The following is a 24,422-nucleotide window of genomic DNA, read 5'->3' as shown; positions in this document are numbered from 1 at the left end:
CTGCAGTTCCAGGAGATCTGACCTCTTTGGGCACCAGGCACACACATGGAACACACACACATGCACGCAAAACATTTATCCTGAGTGTCAGGGACCCAGAAAGGAATCCTGAGTGATGGGGGCGCTGGAGGGTGTCCTGAGTGACTGGGGCACTGGCGTCGGGCCTGGAAAATTATTTAACCTTACTCAGGTTTTCTGGTTGCTTCGACAGAAACATGAAAAAAGGGCAATATGGAGGAAAGAGTTCCTTTATGCAATATGTTACCATCCTATAAACTATGCCTGCCCAAGATAAGGAAGGAATAAACACACATCAAATTCCTATGTCAGGCTGATACCAGAGTCACATCCACAGATACACTAGGTAACAATTTTATTCACTTACATTCTTTTACATCCAGAACCAGGATGGCTTCTTGAATTCCAGCTTTGGCAGCGAGTAATGGTCACAATAAAAAATAATGTGCCCCAACTTAGCACTCTCAATGATAAATAAAGTAAAGCATATGGTCATTTTCTCAAGTCATTTAGACGAGTTAGTTACACATCGAGTCTTCTTCTAAAGTTTCTGAAACTTCAGGTGAGAATAAAGAGAGAGGCTGCACCAAATGAAGCAGGGTCTACCTAACCTCAGGAGCCCCTGGGTGCTGTGATGCGCGGGGGGGGGCATCTTGCTAGGTGACAGCTGCTCTAGAACCCAGCAAACACTCTACTCACACGCTTCTTGCTTCTTAAACAGATTGCTCAGACATATCTAATGATGTGGTCTCAAGCCCTGAGTGTTTTAGACATGATTTTCTTTGCTAGGATGGAACCTGGAGCCTTGGGTATGCCGCACAGTGGGTCAGCATCACTCTACCTCCGAGCTACAACCCAAGCCACTTTGTTTCTGTGAAACAGAGTCCCACTATGTCACTGAGTGGCTTTGACCTCGCGGTTCTCTTGCCTTTGCTTCCTGGGGGTACCACCAGGCTCAGTTTAATTTCCTACTCCAACATTTTCAATTTTTTTGTTTCTTCTGTCTTTTCTTTCCACAAATTCCCTAGGACGATCCCTAGGAACAAGAGTATTCCTAGGGCGCGGTTGGAGGTAAATTTGTCCCAGCAGTCCTCGGGTCTGTGGATGTCGACAGTGTATATCTGAAAGAGAGAGCACAGCGTGGGTGGTGCAGGCAATCTATTCAGGAGAAGACATAAGTTATAGGAAGCTGTATTCACCCTAACTATCTTCTAATGCAGAAAAATCAAAGCATTTCTTACTGGGGAATCGCTCGTGCTGTGTTCTAAATGCTCTGGCTGGGGTGTGAGAATGTTTTGAGAAGCAATCCATTGCTATGCTTGGTTCTAACCATAGGCTGGACTTCTCCAAACAAACAAACATGAAATACTCCAATGTCCAAAGCTGACACAGCAGCTGGAGACTGCACACAGCTTTCTGTGATGAATCAGGATACAGGTGCTCTGAAGTCATTGTACGCAAGCCCCTTCTGGCTATGTGACTAAGACAGACATGACACACATGGAAATTTCATGTTTCAGTTTGGGTCCCATTTCCAAGACATACATCATATACATGCAAATATTACAAACTTTTTTAAAAAGTATAAAACCAAAGCCTTCTGGGCCTATGCACTCAGGGAAGGGACCCTCCACCTGCCCGTGAGCACATGAACTCGTCGGCCTCTAAAGCACCCTTGGGTTCCAGCTTTATTTACCACAGCCGTTTCTCAAATGAGGAAAGTTTGATTTGAGCAGAACAACTCCATTCTGCAGGGTGATGAAATCTCTGCACATTCCTGGCTCTCACTCACTAAATGAGGAAGACATATCTAGGTTACTATGACAACCAAAGATGGTCTACCCAAAAGCTTCTGACTCCCTCCTGTGCTCACAAGGGATCCAGAGACCCAGATCTAAGGCCAGTCACCTAGATCACCCACGTTCTGTTCACCACGCCAGCCCTGTGGATGCAGCAAAAAGGCACATTCAACTTTCCGCCCTTCAGCACTTCCTTTCTGAACAAAGCCTCACTGTGTAGCTGAGGCTGGTCTTGGATTCTGTATCCTCTTGCATCCCTAGGATTATAAGAACCATAAACCACATTCCTGGCTGGCCTCAACTGTCTCTTTTCTATTGGGAAGTCCGCAAACTCAAAATCAGGACTTCCTTTCACAGAGCAAGTTTCAGGACAGCAAGGGCTACATAGACAGACTCTCTTAAAAAGGAAGGAAGGAAGAAGAGAGGGAAGGAGGGAGAGAGGGAGGGAGGGAAAAAAGTGTACTGAGGACTATAGATGCAATTTAAAATAAAATATCAAGTAGCCCACACACTTCTTATAATACTTATAGAGACTTGTATATTCCCCCTCCTTTACCATCTATTACTTTAAAGTATACTTCTATTTAAATCAATTAGTTGATGACTGCGGGCCTTGTAGAACCAAGTTCTCAGTTCCTGGGGATTCTGAGACTTTCTGTAGAAAAAAAGATGAAACCCTGAAGAACTACAAATGCTAGCATTTATAGTGAGGATCATGCAGTAGGTATATCTATGTCAGACCAATTCTGTTGTGCATGTCACTCAAGGCCTGCCTACATGACACATGGTTCCCATCTAAATACATGTTCATCATTACTTTTTCTATCTTATTCAAAGAAAGCTATGCAGCACTGTTACAGAAAGCACCCATTTTTTTAGTCACTGATCCAGTTAAACTTAGTTCTGGCCGATCATTTTACAAGTTCCTTATGGAGGTTTCGGCATAAGCCTGCAGCAGTGGAGGAGCTGGGATGCTGGGTGAGCAACGCAATCACAGCTGTTTTCTAGTGGACTCAGTCCGGTCACCTTAGCAACCAGTACCTGTTGGTTCTGTTGTTGGGGAGTCGGGTCTCGCTCAAAATAAGCAAACTCTCTAACACTGACCTGCATCTCCAGTCTGTTTTCATCTGGAGATCTGGTCCTATTCAGTGGGTTAGGCTGACCTTGAACTCATGCATCCTCCTGATTCAGCTTCCTCAGAAGCTGGGATTCCAGGCTACTGGGCCCATGCTTTATCTAGCTGGCAGTGGTCTCTACACTAATGGAACTCATGATTGTTATGTTTTAAATTACATTTGTGTGTGTGCACATGCACACACGCCTGTGAGTGTGCTAGCCCATTTGTGCACCACAGTGTGCGTGTAGGGGTCAGAGAACAACTGAAGGGAGCTGGTTCTCTCCTTCCACTGTTTGTGTCCTGGGGATCAAACTAAGTCCATCAGACTTGGTGGCAAGCACCTCATCAGATGAGTGACATGTCTGGCCCTATTTTATTATATTACTATTATTTTAAGTTTGCTTTTGGAGTAGTCAACTCAACTCACAAGGTTCAGCTACAGCTGGAAATTTCCCAGACAAATCAGAAGTAATTCCAGGAAAATCAAAGGAGAAAAAAAAATAGATTTATTTTTTTCTAAATTAACAAGGTTAATTTTATTTGCTTGGTTTATTTTGGTTGTTTTGAAATGGTCCTGGTTGTCCTAGGACTCACTACGTAGACCAGGCTGGCCTCAAACTCACAGAGATCTGCCTGCCTCTGCCTCCCAAGTGCTGGGATTAAAGGCAGGCACTATACGTATAAATGCTCATTTTCTGAAATTGAGGAGGGAGAAACAGTTCAAAGCAATACAAGTCAAGCAGTTTGTTTCAGGAAGTTCCTTGCCTATTTATCAGTGGTTATTTTGTTTAAATAATTTCCATAATTTATAGTAAGGAAAACAGAAGGGAAAGTAATGAAAAGATCAAACCTGGTGAGCCAGGTGGGCTCCTACTGCAGCCACGGCAGTGTAGTAGGGGAGGGTCTGACCGCTGTTGGCACCAGCCAGGCTCAGTGCTCCCAGCATGGCGATCCCAAAGCCACTGAGCCACTTTCTGGTGTTCTCCCTGAACAGCAGTGCCGTGGACTTCAGGCCAATCAGAGCGTCATCTCTTTTGTCCTAACACCAGGAATAGGAAAGCGTGTTTTGATATTTAATTCAGTAAGATGGAAATCGCAGTTCTTAAGTATTCAACTTAGTGTTTTTAAATATATTTACAAGGTCATACAGCTGATCCTGGTTTCTAACCAAAGAACACATGTGTTAAAGAACATATAGCTACACCACAAGCTATAGAAAATGAGAGACTCCCAGCACTCAGGAGGCAGAGGTAGGCGGACATGTGTGAGTTTGAGGCCAGCCTGGTCTCAGAGCGAGTTCCAGGACAGCCGGCTGGGCGCTGATATTTAAAGGCATGCACCACACCTGGGTTGATCTTTGTTCTTCCTGAGCTCCATCCCTCCAGAGCTCTCAGGTCTCAGTCTCAGTCTTGCTGGCGTCACAGATGCAGGAGATGCTAATCACTGCATAACCACACCCACCCACTCTACACTCAGTCCAGCTGACCCCTTCATGCGGCGCTGGGTGCTGTAACTGTCTCCCGTAACCAGCACCCACACATAAACACAGAATGAATAAATAAATCTCCTTTTAAAAAAGTTTGTAAGTATATTCTGACTAGACACACAAGTAGTAACTAACTGTGATAGGGAATGTACTAAGCATTTCATAATGTATACGTATGATACAACATTACTTCATACACACTGAATATAAACAATGTTTATCAACTGTGCTTCAGTGAAGTTACAGAAGTATAAACATAAAAGGTCAGGAATCAAGAAAAACAACAACAGGCATCCCAAACAAACCACACAAGGAAACACCAGGGAGCTGTAAGGACGTTGGTGCCTGAGTAAATACTCTTCTAAAAGAAGATTTATTTTCATTTATGTGTGCATGCTCGTGTCCATGTGCCTTCCATGTGTGTGGGTGCCATGGAGACCTGAAGGGGGGATCAGATCCCCAGGAGCTAAGGGTGCCACCGGGTGGGTGCTGGGAATCAAACCTTGGTTCTCTCCAAAAGCAGTAAGCGCTCTCACTTGTAGAACCATCTCTCCAGATCCCTCAAAACACTATTTTTGAAATTTTACTCATACACTCATTTGTATGAAGTGTTAATGATGATAAGATTATTTATAATTGTCAAAACTCAGTAACAGCTTAGTTTGCCAAAACAGACATATCATTATATTTCAAATTGTGATGCCATTCTAAATCAAGGGACTACTAGGTATATTCAAGTGACAATGACAATGAACAGATAAAAATATATGGGGATGGCCAGAGATGATGGCATATAACTGGGACCCAGCATCTGAGACTGTGGTGGAAAGGCCCAGGAGTTCAAGGACAGCCTTGTGCGAGACATGAGACCCTGCCTCAGAAAGAGTAAGAACCAAACTGAAAAAAGGGAATGTATTGCCTGCACAACTCACAGTCTGCCTGATGTGCTGACGAGAGACACAGACAGAGGTGAGAGAAACTGAAGTACAGAACTTGGACACCACCTGGGCTTATATTTCAGCTCTGTTCCCACTACCCAGGGAACCACGGGAAGTTACTTATCCATAAGATGGGGACAGACAAGAACCTTTCTGTGCAGGCTGTTAGATTAACTTAGTTTTTGTAAAATATTTAAAAGGGTGCCTGGAACATAGTAAATATTATTTAAATGCTTGTGAACAAAACAGAATAAAGCAGCTGAACTGCAGAGTAAACAAACGTAAAAATGAGCAGCAATGTTTTGTTGGATAAAGGGAGCTGGGCATGGTTTTCTTTTTAGGGAACCATTTCCTTTGTCTAATTTTAAATCACTGTGCAGATCTGTAATCCCATCTCAGAGTAGAGGCAAGGGAACCAGGAGCGCAAGGTCATCCTTGGCTACACAAGTTCAAGGCCAGCCTGGGTAACATGAAATGTTCTCTCAAAAAACCAAACCAAACTAGACAAACAAACAAAAACAGCTCTTAGAAACCACAGCAGTTAAACCAAAGTTCAGGAAAATATATCATTTCTTTACCTGATGGGCATAAATAGTATCATATATCAGTGTCCACATAACTCCAGAAAAATAAAGAGGCAGGCATACAGCTGGATCACAGGAACCCTTGACAGCTGACCATCCAAGTAATGCACCCCAATTAAAAGTCAGCCCTGCAATTGGGGGAAGCAGAATGTATGTCAGCACTCCATAGGAACATAAGGCGCAGCGCGGCACACGTCAAATGCTCACTCCAGTCAGGCCCTGCTACACTGCTCTGTGTCCTTCAACCTCCTGTGGCTGGTTCTTATTTGTACATCTTACCAAAAAAAAAAGTTTAACTAGTAATTAAAATGACATAGCTAATAAAGAGAATAATATCCTTTAATAAGGTACAAGAAGTTTGTGCCTGGCAGAGCCATCAAACTGTGAGTGCTGGAGTTGGAACACAGACATACCAGGCTCCCTCTACCTCCTGGTAAGCTATGGGAACAGACAACAGTCACTCACTCTGCTCCCTCAGCCTCAGTGAGGTCTGTACACACATCTGTGCACTGACAACGCCTACATCTACCTGCAAGGCTGATCACCTCCTAAGCTGCAGGCTAGAGGCTCAGCCCTCTGTGGACACCTCTGCCTACACAGCTCTCAAGTCATTTTACACAGCATCTGTTCCCACTCCGAGCACCCCTCCTCTCCCGAAAGCACCACATCCACGTCTGCCACACCCACACTCTACTGCCATGGCCTGCCTGTCTCTTGGCCTCCAGCTCCTTGGAAATGGTGACTGTGTTTTAGTCACATTTATCGTCTAAGTACCTGGTGCAATTCCTGCCTGGCGCAAAGTCCAAGTAGGGACTCAATGAATGTTTAGAGTAAGTATACTACTGGCTGCATTTGTGCCAGGCACAAACATTAGTTTGAAAATAGATTCTTAAACTTCTTCTACCAAAAGATTTCCAGACCCACTGGAACACTGTCTATCCTAAAGAGAAAGAGAGACTATCCATGAGGGGTAAACACTCCATCACAACTTTCTACAAGTCAAGTCCTCATCTCTTCATGAAATCTCCCTGATTCTTTTCATTTGCTGGAAAAATGGTTCATAGAAGTGGAATCAGCCTAGGAGTAGTTTAGAATATCCTAGAAAAGATAGAAAAGTCTGCAAGTAGTTTCTGACCTGCCCACCTAACTCCCCACCCACCCTCCATATCCCCCATTCACACACACACTTTCTAGAGCGCTTGTGCTCTGTAATGCCCACACTGGGCGGCAGGGAAAGATGCTCCTCAGTCGCTCACAGTTTACTAATGCAGAGCCAGAGAGCTGCAAATACATTCTTGCCAAAGTTTCATAGAGTGGGAGGGAGCTGTCGAAGCCATCAATTTTCAATATTCACCTTGGTTCGCCCAAAGAAGTGCATGCTACCTCACTCCCAAACTCCTTAGGATACCTTGATTAACCATCTTTTTATGGCATATCTAGGACTTTAAAGGCTCTTAAGGAAAACAGTAATCTTGATAATTTTAACAAACAGCTAAGATTTCCCAGTCAATGAAAATAACTAATTTCCTTTGAAGCATAAAAATTTATTCTTCAGAAAACTTGACGACTGGCCCGATAATCACTGACACACACACACCCATGCAGGATATAAAAACATGGCAGGCAGTGTGAAGGGAAATCTTTCGCTGTCTCAGTCTTACCCAAGGCTAACTGAGGCCAAAACGTGATTCTCTTCATCAGTGGGTAGGTGACGACAAGAAGTAAGGACGCCGCACCCAAGGCTATGCTGGAAACAGAAGCAACAGGATTAAGGGCATCGTTAGAAATCAGTAACCATTTTCAAGTCATTAGTATCCCTAATTGCAAGATATTTTTGTCTAAGTAAAAATTTTATGAAATTCTTTCCTAGAGTTTGCCTTTGCCTAGTAGAGACAATGATTCAAAAAGCATTTTAAACGTCACAAAAGAACCAAACAAAACAACAGCTAACACACACGGTACTTTCATGCATTAGGTACTATTGTAAGTGCTTCAGTTCTGTTCATTGTGAGCTTCACTAGGCAACAAGAGGTTCCTTTTGCAGAGGAAGCTGAAGCACAAAGAAATTAAGGAACAGATTGTTGGTCAGCTTATCTGTGGGAGACCAAGATTCAAACCTTAAAGCAATCTGGCTTCAGCATTCTGCCAATTTAAACAACCATGTATTATAGCCTGTTTGAAAACCATAAGATGTGCAGTAAACTATGTGTGCACGTGTGTGTGTATGTGTGGTGTGTGTGTGCGCACATGTGTGCTGTGTGCCCATGTGTGCACACACGAGGGATGAAGAAAGAGGCCAACTTAAGATGTGATCCTGAAGAGCCATACCTTGTTTTTTGACACAAGGTGTCTTATTGGAACCCCAGCACTCGTCAGTCAGGACAGCCTAGCTGGCCAGCAAGCCCCAGAGATCTGTGTGTTTCTGCCTCCATAGTGCTGGGGATGCACTTATACGGCAAGACCCCACCATGTGAGCCATCTCCCTAGCTCTCCATGTGTCCAACAGAGAGTTCATCTGACCAAGGAGAGTCCCTTTCATACATAGCATATGTTACTTCTTAAGAAAGAAAATAGGCCAGGTGGTGGTGGTGCAAGCCTTTAATTCCAGCACTTGGGAGGCAGAGGCAGGAGGATCTCTGTGAGTTCCAGACCAGTTTGGTTTGCAGAGTGAGTTCCAGCAGCCAGGATCATTCCGTGAAACCCTGTCTCAAAACAAACAAATGAAAAAGAAAGGATGGAAGGAAGGAGAGAGAGAGAGAGAGAGAGAGAGAGGACCTATCTCCACAGAGAGCAATACTGTAGCGGGCACGCTCTCTGTCGCCCTCTCCTTACTCAGGAGCACTCTGAGAACAGCAATCTGATGCTGCGCCTATTTAGACTGACCCAAGAAAGGGCCCTCACACTTTTCTCTTCTGCTACTTATATTAGTTACAGACTCTGGGAAAGACACAGTTCCTCTTTATGTTAACTGAGCCTAACCACTTTTGCTTCCGGTACTCAGCGGTTAGAGGTCGCAAAAGTAAAACTATACGCATACCTATTTGCTGTCTACACACAGAACTCGGGGATAGGCCTTGTGTCCCATCAGGAGCATCTAAAGCAAACACTTAAGGTGCTTTAGAACCAAGCTGGTCTCCTCATTCCTTCGCTGAAGCATCCCTGAATCTCATGGCACAGTGAGTTCCTTTACTCTTCTTAACCCATGGATGGATGCTTCACAAGAATCAACAAACAGATGTGTAATAGAGAGAATTCTACATTCCACATTTTCTGATCCAGAGGACATGGTTTACACATAACTGTGCAACCACATCTACTGTACCTGTAGTAGTTCAGACACAGGAGAACTCCCAGTGCCAAGGTCAGTTGTCCCCCAAGGAAGACGAAGGACTGGAAGATTGAAATGTCTCCAGCAGCGATTGGGCGATTTGCTGTTCTCATAACCTCAACAAAGGAAAGCAGACACCTTAACCTCATACACCAATTCAATTGTCTGTTTAAGCATTGATTAATAGAGGGGCCCATGAGCTGGCGAGAAGGTTCAGGGGCTGGGCACCCACCACCACGCCTCCTGACTGGAGACAGAGCCTCAGGATCGACATGACGGAAGGAGAGAGACCTCCTTCACTTTTCTCTGACTGCTCTCATGCAGTGCTTACTTAACCCAGAGAAGTACATGCTATTTTAAAACTAAAGTCAGAGCTGGAGAGACAGCTCAGCAGTTAATAACACTGGTTGCCCTTCTAGAAATCCTGAGTTCAATTTCCAGCAATCACATGGTGGCTCACAACCATCTATAATAGGATCCAACGCCCTCTTCTGGTGTACAAGAGTACACACAAAGCACTCATACATAAAATACCTAAGCAAATAAACCTTTGAAACACACACAAAGTCATTATTTATACACACACATACATACATATATGCATACATACACGCATACATACATACATTCGTAGTGATAGACCTGAGGCAGGCACTAAAGCACAAATATGAACAGAGTGAAGTCAAGATTTGAAGTACTATCGAGAACTAAAATCACGTGTTTAAATGTTTAATGTGGCTTTTAAAGGGCAGTGTTTGTCCCACCATCCCCACCACATCCCATCCTGAAACACAAAGTGTCTTCCTGATCTCAATGCTTAGCCACTGAGCTCAGCAAATACACAGGTCCTGCTTCCATAGGATGGTGGTAAAATGACCGGAGCTCTCAGGAGAGAGGGAACCTCAGCAGGTCGTGGATAAGGCCAGCGCCCTGTTCTAGGATGCTAAGCACTACATGAGATATGAAGAAAGATGAGCTGAGCTTGCACGTGGGCGTGGTTGGTTTTGTCACACTCCTGAATGGGTCTGTGCTATCGGACTGACTACGCTGAAATGATAAAGGTAAGTCTGCTGGAGGAATGTGGATAGCGCTGTTAAACACGGGGATCATGACTGCTGCTGATTCTCCCCCCTGAAATGTGACTATGTCAAATTCAAACACACATAAAGATTAGAAACTAAGAACTTTAGATATGGCATTAGAAAGTCTCACATTTGAGACTATGTTTTTAACCTATTGTTCGCCATACAATCACTTGGATGGTAAATTATCACCCCAGTATCAACGAGCACACAGAAGTGGTATTCCCCAACAGCAATCCGCTCATCATTTAGTTCATCAGCAAGTTACCAACTACTCAGTGCATTAGTGCATTAAGCAAATCCCGAGCCATAAACATGTCCTTAGGGATGGATAACACTTTAGGAAACTGGGGTAAAGACAGTAACTAGGCCTTTAAGAGACAGATGACGTATTAAATCCCCAGGTAGCAAACACCATCTCAATCGATGGGAAACACCTGTTCAACACCTGTGCTTTGAGAACGCCATTACACAACCAGACCCTTAGAGGAAACGGAAAAGGTTGGCTGGCTTGATTATCTCTTAATGAAGCTTTTTCTCTGAGATGACTGCATTCAAGAAATGGTTAAGAAATGGAGCTGGAGAGACAGCTCAGCAGTTAAGAGCACTGGCTGCTCTGCCAGGTTCAGTTCCCAGCACCCACACAGCAGCTCACAACTGCCTGGAACTCCAGTTCCAGAGGATCTGACACCTTCACACAGACATATATGCAGACAAAACATGAATGCACATGAAATAAAAATAGTTAAAAAAAGATTATGGAACTCCCATATACCTGTATCATCCATTCCATTAATGACATCCTGGGTAACTAGATGGAACCAGAATTTTGATGTCAAGACAGACAAAACCCACTAAGACTCCTGCTCCAAGGACCTCCATTTTCCCTGGACGTCACTCGCTCTTCCCTGTCACTCCTTGATTCCTACAACCGCACAGAGTGTGATCTGTTCAGGTTTTTCCTTTCTCGTGACATAATCCCAGGAAATCCACCCACACTGTTGCATGGATCAGTTTGCTGTTGCTGCAGTTTTCCAGAGCATAAATGCATCATGCATGGTCTACTCACACAGGAAAGGACAACTGGCTCGTTTCAGTTTGAAGCTATAGGTAAAGCCACTATATTCATATGCAAAATGTCATGCAAACATAAGCTTTGTTTCGGTGGAGGAATGCACAGGCACCCCTGAATGACAGCTGTGTGCCTACAGGAAAACAAGCCAGGTTCCCTCCCCACTGGCAATAGACAATATGTGAGCTGGTCTAGGCAGCATTTGGCACTGCCACTGTTTTCCATTTCAGCCATCCTGATAGGTTTGTAGTGATACTTTACTGTAGTTGAAATTTGTATTTAAATCAAAGCTAATGATGTTAAAACAAAAACGTGTATGTGATACTTGCAATCTTGGCATCTTTCTATTGGGATGGCTCTATTCACGGATTGATCAGATTTTTATTTAGTGCTTGGCTCTGAGAATTTTGTATATTGGTATCCAGGTAGGTATGTGGTTTCAAAATATTCACCAGTGCATAATTTAATCCTCTTAAAGGGCCTCCAACATATCTAAATTGACTCTGGTGAAATCCAATACAGCAAGATTCCTTTTTATGAGCTGTATTTTCGGCATTTCTCTTCCACTGTACTCAAGAGGTGCAGACTGACTGTGATACATCTTACTGTGGATTTGTTTACCATGTTGACAGCACTCACCTTCCTGAAAATGTACTCACACAATGTACATTTACACCCTTTGCCAAATTTGAGACATTCAGCTGTTATTTCTTCAGGTATTTTTCAGTATTTCTTACTTGAAACCCAAGCATTTTATGTGTCCCCAATCTTTTATTTTTATTTCATTATTTTATGTGTATGATGTTTTGCTTGTATGTATGTCTATGGATCACGTGAGTGCCTAGTGTTTACCAAGAGTCCTGGAAAGGGCTTCAGATCCTCTGAAACTGGAGTCACAAATGGTTGTGAGTTGTGATGGAGCTGGACAGAACCCAGGTCCTCTGGAAGAACATCCAGTGCTCTTAACCACTGAGCCATCTCTCCAGCCCTTCTAACCTCATTTTAAACTTGTTTTAGTGGGGTTATTGACACCACTTTGGTCAGAGGAAGGGGCTGTGGATGCTGCCTAATTATTTCCAGATGGAATTAGAAGCGCATACTTGCTCCTGAGAAATAGGCTTTTGTGGGTGCTTGGTTTGGTCTGTGCCCATTTATGTACCCAGCTTGCTGGCCTCTTCAGTTCCAAGATTGAGATATGTGAGACAAAAATCATACAGAAAACTAATTACCATGCTCCTCTGGGGTCCCGGGGCTCTGCCACCTTTTCCTCTCCAGTTGGTTTTGTTGTTTTCTATGTGACAGCTGGAATTTCGGGCGTACTTAGTGGGAAGGATAAAGGACAGCACATGCGGTCCCCTCCTGGAGCACAAGTCAGACTATGTGAGTGGTTACAGGATGGGGCTGCCGCATGCTTTCTAAGGCAGCTATAACTGCTCAGTCACATACTGTACCTTCTCATGTCTTCAATATGTACTTCCCAAGCTCAACAGCCTTAGACTAGTTCTGAGGGTAACTAAAAACAAAATCCTTTCTGAATATTTAATCTCAAATGTTCACTTTTATAAACAACACATGGTTCCTCACACATGTGCTAATTTCTAGCACTGGTTTTCATCTTCTATAAGCCTTACACTGAGCTTTAAAAAAGGAATGCTGGGGGGTTGGAGAGATGGCTCAGAGGTTAAGAGCATTGCCTGCTCTTCCAAAGGTCCTGAGTTCAATTCCCAGCAATCACACGGTGGCTCACAACCATCTGTAGTGGGGTCTGGTGCCCTCTTCTGGCCTGCAGGCATACACACAGACAGAACATAGTATACATAATAAATAAATAAATAAATAAATATTTAAAATAAAAATAAGAAAGGAATGCTTAACTACTTTAAGCACAAATCTGAAGTCTCATTATATAACAATATGCAGAACGAAAATGATCCAGGAAATATCAACATTAAAATCAGGTTTGCATTTGCTGGCCAATCAAATAGCCACAGCTGTCTGTATGGTGCCCATCACATGGTTTCTGTGCACTTCCATCCCATCCTGTTTTCCGGAAACACACACACGCACACACGGGGGGAGATAGAGACAACTGTCCATACAGTGCACTTCTGTCTCACAGTAAGAAACTAGAGTAAAACAGGCCACTTGTGAGAAGTGTATTTTAGTAGGTGAGCTCTTGTGATAACACTTGGTGTATAATTTAAAATTCACACACTCGGGGTCTGGTATTTTCCACTTCTTAGTTTTGGTCCATGGCCGACCGTGGGTAACTGGAACTTAAGAGCAAACTGAGGGCAGGGGCTTTGGGAGCCAATGCTAAAGCCTGCCTTAGTCATTTAAACTAAGACCTCAGAGGAAGGGATGACGTATCTTTAGACGTGGGTCGATTTCTAGCTGTCTCTCCTACCTCTAGCTTCTTTACCTTTGGCTCCTCCATTCTAAATTGCCTGTAAAACTCCAGTACACATCTGCCCTGCTCCACTCTTCTGCTGGGAGGAAAGTGAACTGCCCTTTGCAACAGTGGTGAGTTATGGTAGACTTCAGCAGTATCGTGTGATGTCATCATTGTGTTCTGCAGAAATGAGAGAAGCCTCCGTTCCTTCCCAGGGTGAAGCTACCTTTTTGTCGAAGTCACGGTCCCACATGTCATTAATAGTACAGCCCGCTCCACGCATCAGAATAGCTCCAGTGCCAAAAAGTGACAGCATGTACCAGTCAGGAAAACAGCCTGGTTCAGCGGCCAAACCAATGCTCCAGGTGCATGGCAAGTACAGCAGCCAGGTTCCTAAACAAAACCAGAACCACACGTAAAACAGAAACGGACACATTTAAATCAGAAAATTGCTTCATTTTCTTAATCACTGTTTTGGCTTCTGCTGCTGTGACAAATACCATGACCAGTCGCAACCAGGGAAAGGGTTTATTTGGTACGGCTATCCCCATCACCGTCCATCACTAAAGGAGTCAGGGCAGCAACTAAAGGAGTCCTGGAGGCAGGACTGATGCTCATTGGCTTATTCAACCCATTTTCTTCTACCACCCAGGACCATCTGACCAGAGTGGCACTGTCCCCAGTGGGTTAGGCCTTCCACATCATTAATCAAGAAAATGTCTTGGGCAATCAGATGGGCACATTTTCTCAGTTGAGGTTGCCTCTTCCCAGATGACTCTAGCTTGTGCCAAGTTGACAAAATACCCCCCCCCCGACACACACACAAATAAACCAAGTACACAGCACAATCACCACATCCCCCCAAAAAAAAGTATAATCAAAGTAAAACATAAGACAGGCCAATGCCTGGAATTATAGCACTGCAGAGGCTCAGGCAGGAGGACCAAGAATTCAAAATAATGGTTCCTAAGCTGCAGAATACCCAGAGCACAGTGTAGCCACAGACCCATATTGCGATTACGAGCTCACTTACTGAGAGCCTGTAGTGGTCTCTAAAGACAAGGCAGCTCTTGCAGACCAAAAAGTCAGGAGACTACCATTTTAAGGCGACAGATACAGACACTAAAGTATCTGAAGGCTCAAGTCTCAATTTCATCCAAAAACAAGAAAAAAGAGCATATACCTCACTGAGTTTTAAATGAGATAACAATATTAAGGCCGACAGCTATGAAATCAGAACTTGGGGCTAAGGTAAACTACAAGTATTCTACCAGTCTACAGGCAGAATGGATTAACCAATTTATATTAAGATACATACAAACCCGGGCAGTGGTGGCGCACACCTTTAATCCCAGCATTTGGGAGGCAGAGGCAGGCGGATCTCAGTGAGTTCAAGGCCAGACTGATCTACAAACAGAGTACCAGGGCAATTAGGAATGTTACACAGAGAAACCCTGTCTCAAAAAACAAAATAAAACTAAAAGAGATGTAACATACATAAGTATAGTCAGTTTTCTCTTATTTTTAACTCCTGAAGTAATAATATTAATATTCCTTGAGCCCCTGTCATGCGAAGGCACTGATCACAGCACAGAGAATGTTTAGGAACTCCAGGTACAGGTAGCAAGAGCTGTCACGAAGCACTTTTGGGTCTGAGGGAGAACATCCCCTACAGGCACTGACATTTAACAAGCGGCTTTAGTGGACAGTGCTGTGTGGGAAGTGTAGGAGCTGCAACCGTAGAGGATAAAGCGTGTCACTTTGCTTAAAGACGTGGCCCTTCTCAGTGTGCCCTCTGGAACCACAGCCCAAATAAACCCTTTCTTCCATAAGTCGTCTGATCATGGTGTTTTACCACAGCATAGAAAGGTAACTAATCCAGGGACTGGAAGACAGAGGGCAGGATTTACCCAAAGTCATGTTGGTTAACATGGAGCTCTAACCCAGCAGTCTGGCTGCAGCTTAGATCAAAAACTCTCAGTTCCAATACCTAAATCTCAGCGCACACGGACATTCTACTGCTTCAGCTCTACTGACTACTGGAACACTTTTGTCTGTCTCCTCTCTGACACCTTCGTTCCTATGGCTATTCTGTGAAGACAGGTACCGGGTAGTGAGAAGCCAAACAGGCTGCAGACAGAAATGTTTATTATGAAAGGGAAAAACTCTCTGGGAAATGAAATAAAATGGTCAAATTCTGACAGGGATGGGCAGAACAAAATGCCCATGTAGACTGGGCCTATGATTCTCTAATTATATATATTTCCTTAAGACGACAAAATCACCTATGGAGAAGGACAAATGACACTGCCAGTTTGGTGGAAAGAGCGCCACCTGGTGAAACTTGCTGCAGTAAGGCAGACTTTGTGGAGCTCAGCAGCATTGTGCTGGCCTAGCATACGGAAGGCCTTGAGTTCCATCCCTGTACTGGAAAACAACAAAACTTTTACTGCCTTCTCAAAAAAACAATGAAGCCTGATAGTGGTCTATGAAAGTAATAAAATATAATCCCACTACAGTAAAATAATAACTGTCTCACTGTCTTACAAGAAGAGAATTATAAATATTAAGCCAGAAATTCTACTGCCAATTATTGCTCCTGACACATGGTAGGGGCCCAAAACCATTTGTTGAGTGAATTCTATCCTGTATTCATCCTATTTAGCACGAAAACATGCAAGCCACTATTATAAGATACTTAACACATAAAACTATAAAACCAATTTTCTCTAATCCCCACTATTATTCTGAAGTAATAGTGGCTAATGCTAATAAAGGCACGAGTAGTGCCCTTATACGCGGCCATAATTCAAAGGATCTATCGTGGTGTAGACAGATGTTAAGAATAATTTTAAAAAGTCAACATCAGCACTTCCTTTTTATAGATAAAGAAATGAAAGTGTAGAGACATGAAGTAATCTAACCACACTCCCTCCACTGAATGGAGAAGGGCCAAAGATGTCTGGGTCTAAACTTGGCTCATGACCATTTTATAGAGTCCTGTTACATATACAGCGCTAGAATAATGTTTAATTGTGGAAGCAGGAACAATGGCAGCTGTTGATCTGTCCTGCATGCCTGTAAGTCTATCCTGTAGCTTTGTCATACAGAATCTAAGAACAGAATTATAAAGTGCTTGTGTAAACCCTGAGTTACATAACACGCTAACAATTGCAGGCCTACCTTCCATTTAGAGGCTTTTGTACTTTAATCTCTGATTGTTAAAATTCGGTGCCTGAATCCCAAACAGGAATGAACACATGTAAAGACTATCAAAAGCAAGGCCTTGCTGGGTGCGGTGCCACTCCAAAGACTGAGGCAAGCTCTGGAGTACAAAGCCAACACGCCCTTGTCTTAAACAAAATGAAATAAAACCCAGTATGGTGGTGCACGCCCACAATACAAGCAATTGGGAAATGGAGGCAGGACAGAATTCAAGGCTGGCCTCAGATACATAATGGGATCCGTTTGAAAACAAAACACCAAAACCCACACAAGGCCACTTTGGGGGGTCTGGATAGGAAAAGGTGGAATAAGCAATTTACACATTTGGATGTACTTTCAGACACTGAAACTGTATATAACCACTAGAATTCAGCCTTCACCTCTTCCTGTTACCACTTTCTTCTCTCCAGCCTGCAGGCAGGCTATTTCTATTTTCAAGACAGGGTTTCTCGGTAGATACAGCGTCAGTCTGGCACTGGCTCTTTGGACCAGGCTAAACTCACAGAGATCCAACTGCCTCTGCCTCCCGAGTGTTGGGATTAAATGTGCACGCCACCACCATCCAGCAGGTTAATACTCTTAATACATGACACGTTTTTCTTTTTTCAGAGTATATAGCTCACACTGCCTGCGACTTGAATCAGTCGTCCTACTTCAGCCTCTAGAATGCTGGATTACAGGTGTGAGTCACCACATCTGGATTTTGAAAATATTTCTCTAAGATCTCTTTACTCCTCTGCAGTAGAGTGTTTCCTTTGGAGTGCTATTTCTTCAGAGTTTTTCCAGTACTGGAGACCCTTAGTAAGTTCTTTTTCTTGTGCATGACCTATACCAGAGATTTGTTTCTATACTTTCCTAGGCCATCAACTCTTTTCCAACCAGAAACAAATTCTTGGAAAGTTGATAGTTTCCCTAGCTTTCTATCACTAGGGCCGAGTAAATTCCTTCAGTACTACTGGGCTGCGATTTAGGAACTCCGTGCATACGGAGCTGATGTTGTATCAACAGCTGTCAACAGCGCATACATTAGTAACCGATAAGCACTATGATGAGCAGGAGAAAAAAAGAAGGAGGTTGTAGTAAAAAGAGATGATTGTCTCAGTCTGACGTTTACAGGCAACCCGGAAGCGCGCGACACTGTCTGCATCAAATGCATTAAATCTCGGTAACCGGTGATGCAGGAAAAAAGCCTGGCGCCAACACTAGGTCCTCCTATAACGAGGAGCCTTGGTTTCTTCAATAGTTTTACTAATATGCCTTTGGGCCTTATAGGGTTGGCGGCAGAATCGAAAACTAAGGAATGCAGAAAAGCTCCAAGTCTGCAAATCGCCAAGCGTGGGTTTCGAGAAAGCCAAGGTGCGCTAGATCATCTCCGAAGGGCCTCCGTGGAATTCATGTTTACTGTTATCACTGTCCGCTCCCGGGGCTCAGAACAATCGGGGGTCCCTGGCTGAAGTCCTGACCACGTCCGGAAGTGACCGGTCGCTCGGCTGCTGCAGCGCCGCCCCGCCAGCCCGCCTCACTCACCGATGGGTTTGTCCAGGCGCATGAGGCGCAGGTAGGGCTGCAGGGGGCGCGGCGCCGAGTTCACCACGGCCGCAGCCGACAGGCTGAGTGCGCGCCCGCGCGGCGCCCCCGGGGCCGGTGCCCGCCAGTCCCGCGCGCCCCAAGCCCCTGCCGTGCGAGCCAGGGTCAGCGAGAGACCCCACGGACATCGCCGCCACGCCGGCGACACCGCGCTCAGGCCCCAAGCCAGCCCTGCGCCCCGCAAGCACAGCATGGCGCCGAGGCTCGACGCCGCTTGCTGACGTCATCCTGGGCGACCCGCCTCGGGAGGGCGAGCATGCGCAGTGGTGGCGAACGGCCGTTAGCTGGCTGAGTGGGGAACTCAACTGGCTTTAAGGTGTAGCTGGTGTGTGTGTGTGTGTGTGTGTGTGTGTGTGTGTGTGTGTGTGTGTGTGTGTGTGTGTGTGTCTGTGTGTCTGTGTGTCTGTGTGTCTGTGTGCGTGTCTGTTAGGTTGCCTGTATGTATGTAGAAGTGCATGTGTGTCAGGTTGTCTGCATGTATGTAGCAGAGTGTGTGTGTGTGTGTTTTAGGTTGCCTCCATATATGTGCATTGTGTGTATATGTGTTGTATATATGTATCAGGATGTCTTCATGTGTGTAGCAGTGTGTGTATTAGGTTGTATGTATGTGGAAGTGTGTCAGGTTGTCTGCGTGTATGTGCATCGTGTGTGTGTGTTATGTGTATGTGTCATGATGTAGGAAGTCCTTCTGTATGTGTTCCTTTATCAATTCTTGTTTAACCTACATAATCTGGTTTCCATACACCTCGTCTAACTCCGCTTGGAGCTGTGCTATTTTCCATTTTGTTTCGTTTTCCATTTTTTGCATTATACTGGGTTTCTGAAACGTTTTCTTCATTTTTCTTTTGGAGTTCTTTGATTGTCCCCATGAACTGTTTAATTTCTATGCAACATTGTTTCACTTTTTGCTTAGGACCAGCTAGTTCAAGGTTTAAGCTTTTGGTTTCTTGGTCTTTTTTGTTTTTTGTTTTGTTTTGTTTTTCGAGACAGGGTTTCTCTGTAGCATTGGAGCCTGTCCCGGAACTAGCTCTGTAGACCAGGCTGGCCTCGACTTCACAGAGATTCGCCTGCTCACAACCTGTAACTCCAGCTCCAGGGAGATGTGACGCTCCTGTCCTCTGAGGGCACCTGCTCACATGTGCATACCCTCCCCTCCTCCCACATAATTAAAAAATAACAAAAAATATCTAAAAGAGTTTGAGGCAAAGTCAGGGAGAATGAATGACTTAAATGTTGCTATCGCTGTTCCCAGATTACAACCCCCCAGAGAGACCACCAGAGAGGCCAAATTGTAATAAGGTTTATTTAGCATAATGCAAACTAGTTCGGAACTCATCTCCAACCCCTGTTGCAGTGAGGTAGAGAGGAGTCAGAGCTCCTCTGTGGGCTTAGCTTTTAAAGGCAAGAATCACAAGAAGGCCTTTTGAAGTTGCTTTGGCACGATTGCAAGGTCTTTTGCTCTTTCCCATCCTTCTATGTCAGCTAGTTCTTTGTTCTTAGAGCAAGGCCATACTGTTCCTGAGTCAGGCCATCTTTGTCAGCCTATACCAGGTGGCTGGGCGTAATTTCTCTGGTGGGAGGGGGGAAGGCCACTATCTTCCTGGGAACAAGCTAGTCTGGGTTTTTATTTTTAAAACATTTTGCTAGAAAATTCCTTCTCGTCCCTTGAGAATAAAGGGTGAGGGTCTCACAGCTATAATCATACAAGTGAAAAATTAGGCATTGCGTTTATTCAGTGGAAGAGGAACAAGGAAAATAAACAGGCAAGTCCAGACGTTATGACTGAAGTAGGAAATTATGTCCATGCCTGATGGTTCCTTTTCTTCAGAGTCAAGAACCTCAATGTTGGGAGGATGGGCTAATATAGGTAGGAGGTACACAGAAGAGAGTGAAGGAAAAGGCTTCCTTCCATCCACCCATCCACCCATCCATCCATCCATCCATCCATCCATCCATCCATCCATCCATCCAGAGCAGTGACGAGATCAAACTCAGGGCCCTTTGTCTGTTCTAGGCTAACATTTTCCCAGTGAGCCACAGCTTCCATCCATCCAAACCAGACATTCAAATGTAAAACCCTGTAACCTTTAGCTTTCTTAGAAGAATAAACATGCAAATTAAGGCTATAAAATTATTTTATTTCAAATGTGAAAATATAAAATCTGCTTGCATAAAAATTTGAGAGTATTGACACATCCAAACTTTAAGGTCTAGCTTGATCAATGTACTCAAACTCAGTTGAGATAATATTCATAGCAGACACACACATATAGAATTGTAATCCTTAAGAGGTTTATAATCCTTGAGGAAATAATTATATCTGTTACTTGATCAAAGCAGAGGACAGTAATGTCCAGTGCCGTGAACCTCACCAAACCTCTCTGCTCCAGAGTAAAACTGCTTGATGACAGTTACAGGCTTCGAATGGTCCTAGGTAGTGACTGGGGAAATGACCAGGGACCGATTCCTGGCCAGTAGGACTTGAGCCTTGAAGAAAGCCCTGCTGGGAGAACCCCAGGAAAGATGCCTTCAGGCCTGTAAGAAATTGCTCATCTTCTGATTGCTGCCAGATCTCTGAATCTGAGGACCAGTCACAGCCATCATGTGAGTAGACCAAGACCAGAGTAGTGCTACAGACTGGCGAAAGACGCTGCTTCCTGGTGATGTGCCCACGGGAACAAGTTCTTAGTGGGATTATAAATGTCCTCACCTAGAGGTTTCTGTTGCTCACAGGCCAAAGCTTCCCAAGAGAAGCAAGAACTAATGGTGTAGAAAAAGTAAACAATAGGATGATTATGACGTGTCGGGTGTTTCCAGAAACTTCTCGCAATCAACCACCCGTCTCCTTCACAGTCATTTCCAGGCTTATGCTGTCCCTTCCCTCTCAGGGGTCGGCACTGGTATTCTGTTTCTCATACTGCCCCACCCAGCCATCTGTCCTCTCACAGATGGTTTCTGCAAAACAAAGCGAAGAGGCACGGGGCCAGCTCTCCTCATTTTAGCTCCTCTCAGGTATGAGCAGGTGTTGGTCTTTTACAGCCAGTGTGAAGTTGTGGCAATGAACCTTTCCCTGCCGGAGCCACACCAAGGCTCCTGATGGAGAGATGTGACAGTCTTCTAACCAAAATGCTACTAATAAAAACAAGCTTTAAAAAGTCATGACATAACCTTCGCTTATTTACCTCTTGGTCATATCAGAGGCATTCCTATACATTTTTAATAACCCCCCAAATAGTGCATGCAAAATGCTAAGCATCATTTGGCACATGGTACTGTTAACTGTCATCAGCTCCAGGGTTCGACTTAGATGAAATCACCACCCTCCACCCAGCACTGGCCGTGCCCCAGTCGTCCTGAGGCTCCCGAGGTAGGCAACAAGTCGGCTTTCCTACACCCAGCTCGAATTTCGCTGGGCACACCCTTGTGAATAACACCCCTGGCCTCTCTCATCTCAGGGCTACTGTATGCCTTTTATTTTCATAAACAAGCAGCAATTTTAGCATTTCTTATGACAAAAAACCCATACGAAAAGGCAGGCATTCCTAGTGAGCTTCCCGGGCGGAGAGGTTTCTCTGTTAGAGCTGGCAGGGTCTGGTCATCCACCATCTTCAGGGTCTCACCGTTCAGTTGGACAGATCTGCAGGAAGGAGAGACACACTTGAGGTGGGCAGGATGTTCATGCACTGCGTCCTGACAAAAGTTGCAAAATAGTTTTAAACCAAGGAGGACTTCCGCGGCAGCTGGCGCTGTTATTTGTATCTCAGCAGTAGGTGAGACCAGGTGTTTGACAAACTTCAAACTTTGGTGGGAAAGTAACTGAACCAGAGAGCATCCGGCCCACTAAGCCTGCAGTATTGCCATCCGGCCCTTTAGAGAAACATGCACAAATGGTGCACCTATTTTCTATGCTTTTCCAAGACAGTGTCACATCCTATAGCTCAGGCTGGAACTTACTATACAACTCCCGCTTGACTGTCCTGCCTCCACTACACCTGGGTTCTTCATCTTTTCCTTAAATGTTGTTGTTATATATAATAATCGACAGGATTGATAACAGTTATTTTAATGCCATTCTTGGAATGCATGTGACGTATGTATAACAGTCATCAGTCTGCTTGTATACAATAAGCACTATGAAGATGTTAGATATCACCATTTTTCATACAAATAAACGTAACAAGCCAGGCCTGTGGTCCTAGCACCCAGGAGGTGGAGGCAGGAGTTCAGAACCAGCTTTGACTACACAGCTTATTCAAGGTTACAGGAGACCCTATCTCAAAAACTCCAAAAACAACAAAACCTAGCAAAAGTAATCTATTATATCATCTTACTTTTAATATCTCGACACTCATTCCATCTTTCTATGCATATAAACACATTTTACTTTAACTAAAATGGGTGTACTGTACATATTTTCTTTTTTTAGATTTATTTATTTCATGTGTAGGAGTGTTGTATCTACACACCAGAAGAGGGCATCAGATCCCATTATATCCATTGGTGTGAGCCATCATGTGCTTGCTGGGAATTGAACTCAAGACCTATGGAAGAGTGCTCTTAACCAATGAGTCCTCTCTCCAGTCTTGTATATATTTTCTTAAAACTTCCTTTTCATTTAATACATTCCAATGTTCATTCACATCAGATGGTACCCATCAACTATCTTAATGAACACATAGGATTCTATGATATGAATTCATTAGTACAATTACTTAATCCTCTACTTTTAAATACCTTGTTTCCATGTGGCATTATCATGTTTTTCTTTCTTTTTTGAGAGGTTATTTCTTTGTTGCTCTGGCTTGTCTGAAACTCACTATATAGATTAGGCTGGCCCCTCTCCTGTGGGCTATCCTCTTGTTTCTGCCTCCCAAGTGCCGGGATTACAGATATGCATCACCAGGCCTGGCTTGTACTTTTTGTATCCTGGTTCATGTTTTAAAGCTTCTCGCCTCTTCTGAAGGCTGAATCTCACTATGTAGCTCTGACTGGTCTGACACTCGTTTTGTAGACCGGGCTGCCTTTGAACTAACAGCTCCACCTGCCTCTGCCTCCAGAGTGCTGGGATTAAAAGTGTGCTCCACCACTTTCTGCCCCACCTCCCATCCTTACTAGGGTCAGAGGGTAGAAACTGGTTCCACATAACCTTCATTAGATGCTCAGCACCCAGTCCCACGACTCAAGACATCCTAACGTCATGCCTCAAGTGTGCCAGTGGCTACCACAACGTCTATTCTATGGTGGATTCAGTCCACAGGCTTTGGTTTTGTTTTTATGCCTGTCTATCGCGTCCATTTTATATGAGGAAGGGCAGGAACCATGACCATCTTCAGGAAACCCCGAGCAAAAATAGGTCTTGAAAAATATCTCCGAATGGTGGTAGTAAGAGTATTCAGATGAAAGGAAGGGCCATTTGAGAATGCCTACCAAAGCCGGGCGGTGGTGGCACAGGCCTTTAATCCCAGCACTAGGGAGGCAGAGGTGGGTGGATCTCTGAGTTTGAGGCCAGCCTGGTCTACAAGAGCTAGTTCCAGGACAGGCTCCAAAGCTACAGAGAAACCCTGTCTCCAAAAGACAAACAAACAAATACTTTCTTCAAGGCTGGTGCGTTGGCTCAGCAGTTAAAGCACTTGCTGCCAAGCCTGACAGCCTGAATCTGATTCCCAGAACCCACGTAGTAGGAGACAGAACTGACCCCTGCCTGCTGTCCTTTGGTCTCTGCGCTCAGGAACACACACACACACACACACACACACACACACACACACACACACACAATGTATTTAGAAACAAT

At 44.4% G+C, this 24,422-nt stretch overlaps 2 protein-coding genes across 2 annotated transcripts in view; both read right to left on the bottom strand.

Moving 5' to 3' along the window:
• Positions 1-356: 356 nt before the first annotated feature.
• Coq2 (coenzyme Q2, polyprenyltransferase) lies at positions 357-18,832 on the bottom strand. Its single transcript, XM_048426909.3, has 7 exons — positions 18,569-18,832; positions 14,043-14,209; positions 9,265-9,386; positions 7,604-7,689; positions 5,937-6,070; positions 3,785-3,973; positions 357-1,139 (listed from the first exon to the last, which is right to left on the bottom strand). The coding sequence occupies exons 1-7, from the start codon at positions 18,819-18,821 to the stop codon at positions 987-989; spliced, it is 1,104 nt and encodes a 367-aa protein (XP_048282866.2). The 5' UTR covers positions 18,822-18,832; the 3' UTR covers positions 357-986.
• Positions 18,833-20,745: 1,913 nt separating this feature from the next.
• Positions 20,746-24,422, bottom strand: part of Hpse (heparanase) — a 38,241-nt gene continuing 34,564 nt past the window's right edge. The window contains exon 12 of the mRNA XM_048426914.3: positions 20,746-22,265. Within this exon, the coding sequence (XP_048282871.3) occupies positions 22,106-22,265 (160 nt within the window). The 3' untranslated portion in view covers positions 20,746-22,105. The remainder of the gene's footprint in view (positions 22,266-24,422) is intronic.

The sequence above is a fragment of the Myodes glareolus genome, chromosome 8 (genome assembly GCF_982192425.1).
Source record: "Myodes glareolus chromosome 8, mMyoGla1.1, whole genome shotgun sequence".
Taxonomy (NCBI): Eukaryota; Metazoa; Chordata; class Mammalia; order Rodentia; family Cricetidae; genus Myodes; species Myodes glareolus.
Note: the sequence above shows the minus strand (reverse complement) of the source record. Positions and strands in the feature narration are given on the sequence as shown.